The sequence below is a fragment of the Saprolegnia diclina genome (assembly GCF_000281045.1).
Source record: "Saprolegnia diclina VS20 unplaced genomic scaffold supercont1.283, whole genome shotgun sequence".
In the NCBI taxonomy this organism is placed as follows: Eukaryota; Oomycota; class Saprolegniomycetes; order Saprolegniales; family Saprolegniaceae; genus Saprolegnia; species Saprolegnia diclina.
In genome coordinates this window covers 2,618-4,042 of record NW_008246350.1, presented here as the reverse complement: position 1 = coordinate 4,042, position 1,425 = coordinate 2,618, and the positions used below count along the sequence as shown (strand labels likewise).

Sequence of the window (1,425 nt, the reverse complement as noted above, 5' to 3'; positions counted from 1 at the left end):
TTGTAGCCCTTGTACTTGCAGCTGTACGTGCGGAGAATCTGGACGTCGTGCGTGCCGGCGGAAGCATCGACCTGGACTTGCGACAAGATGTCGGTTGGCGGCAACGCCTTCTTCGGTACGTTCCACGCATCACTGATCTTGACGGGCGACTTGACGAGCGGCCAGCCGTACGGTTTGCCCGGGTACACGGGGTCGTTCCACCGGTCCAAAAAGTTGTGGAGCACGTCTTTCGTCGCAGGCCCGTGCAGACGCGCATGGACATCGACCCAGCCGTCGTTGGCGCCGTTGATGCCGGTGCGCTTCCGGAGCGCGGTCTCGTTGTGGTACTTGGTGTCCCACCGGTCGAGCGACTGGTCGAGGCCGCCAACGTAGCTCACTATGTCGCGGTTGCGCGTGAGAATGAGGCTCTTTTGGTGGTGCGACCCCGTCGGCTTGTTGATGCGGTCGTCGGTCATGAGCTGGACATTCTGGCAGTTGCTGCTGTTGAGCGTGTTCATCCACGAAAACATATCGGTGACCTTGCCGAGCTCGACGAGGTTTTCCCACACGAGGCCGTGCGCGTGGAGGTTGTTGGTGGCAATGGCCTTGGCCCACGTCTTTTTGAACGTCACGGACGGGTCGATCTGCGGAAGGTACGGAATATCGTGCAGTGTCCAGCCCGAAAAGTAGGCCTTGTTCGCCATGCTAATGTCCTTGTGCATCGACGCAAACGCGGCGCTCGTGTCGGCAAAGATGTTGACGCGGTTGCCCGACGTCGAGACGGCGAGGCGGTCCCGACGCTCGCCACCGCGGCTCTTTGTGATGTCGTCCTCCGAGAGGAACCAGTCTTTCGACGATAGCAGCGGCTGCTTGAGCGGTATGTCCGAGCCGTCCGAGAGCGTGGTGGGGTTTTGGGGCAGCGGTCGGCAGCCGCGGAAGAGCTTGTACTCGCAGAGGTTGCATGGCTGGCACATGCACCAGTTCTTGAACGTACTGCGCCACGACGGGTCCCGCGTGCACGTGACGCTATCCGCGTCGACTTGGGCGGCCAGCAAAAGCAGTGGCAGACTCAACGATGTGTAGATGGCGACCATTGCGGTGCTTGGCCAAATGAAAAGTGGCTTGCAGCAATGATCACTGGCGCTAAAGGCAGACTCATACACACCCAAGTGCAATGGACGGTGCCACAAGGCGTCACGCAGAGATGCTGGCTGCAAGTAGATAACGTGCGTGCGTGTCGCCGTCCAAAGAGACGGTCCCATGGCCACATAGCCAGTCGGATGATCTGTAATAGGTCGGAATCAAAACATCTGTGTTGCACGGTACACAATTGCTGTACTGTACTTGATGCTACGGGGGACGATCGTTGTGCAGTCCACTCCGGTCGTATCGCTTGCTGACAAACCAATGCGCAATCTGCGTAAGTGCCAAAATGCACTTTGTTTG

At 58.8% G+C, this 1,425-nt stretch overlaps 1 protein-coding gene across 1 annotated transcript; it reads right to left on the bottom strand.

Annotated features, from left to right (window-relative positions):
- Window positions 1-15: 15 nt before the first annotated feature.
- Window positions 16-1,079, bottom strand: SDRG_17349 (hypothetical protein; the record flags this gene model as incomplete). Its single annotated transcript, XM_008623590.1, has 1 exon — window positions 16-1,079. A coding segment is annotated over exon 1 (1,056 nt), but the record flags the coding sequence as incomplete, so codon positions are not given.
- Between the last annotated feature and the right edge of the window lie 346 nt (window positions 1,080-1,425).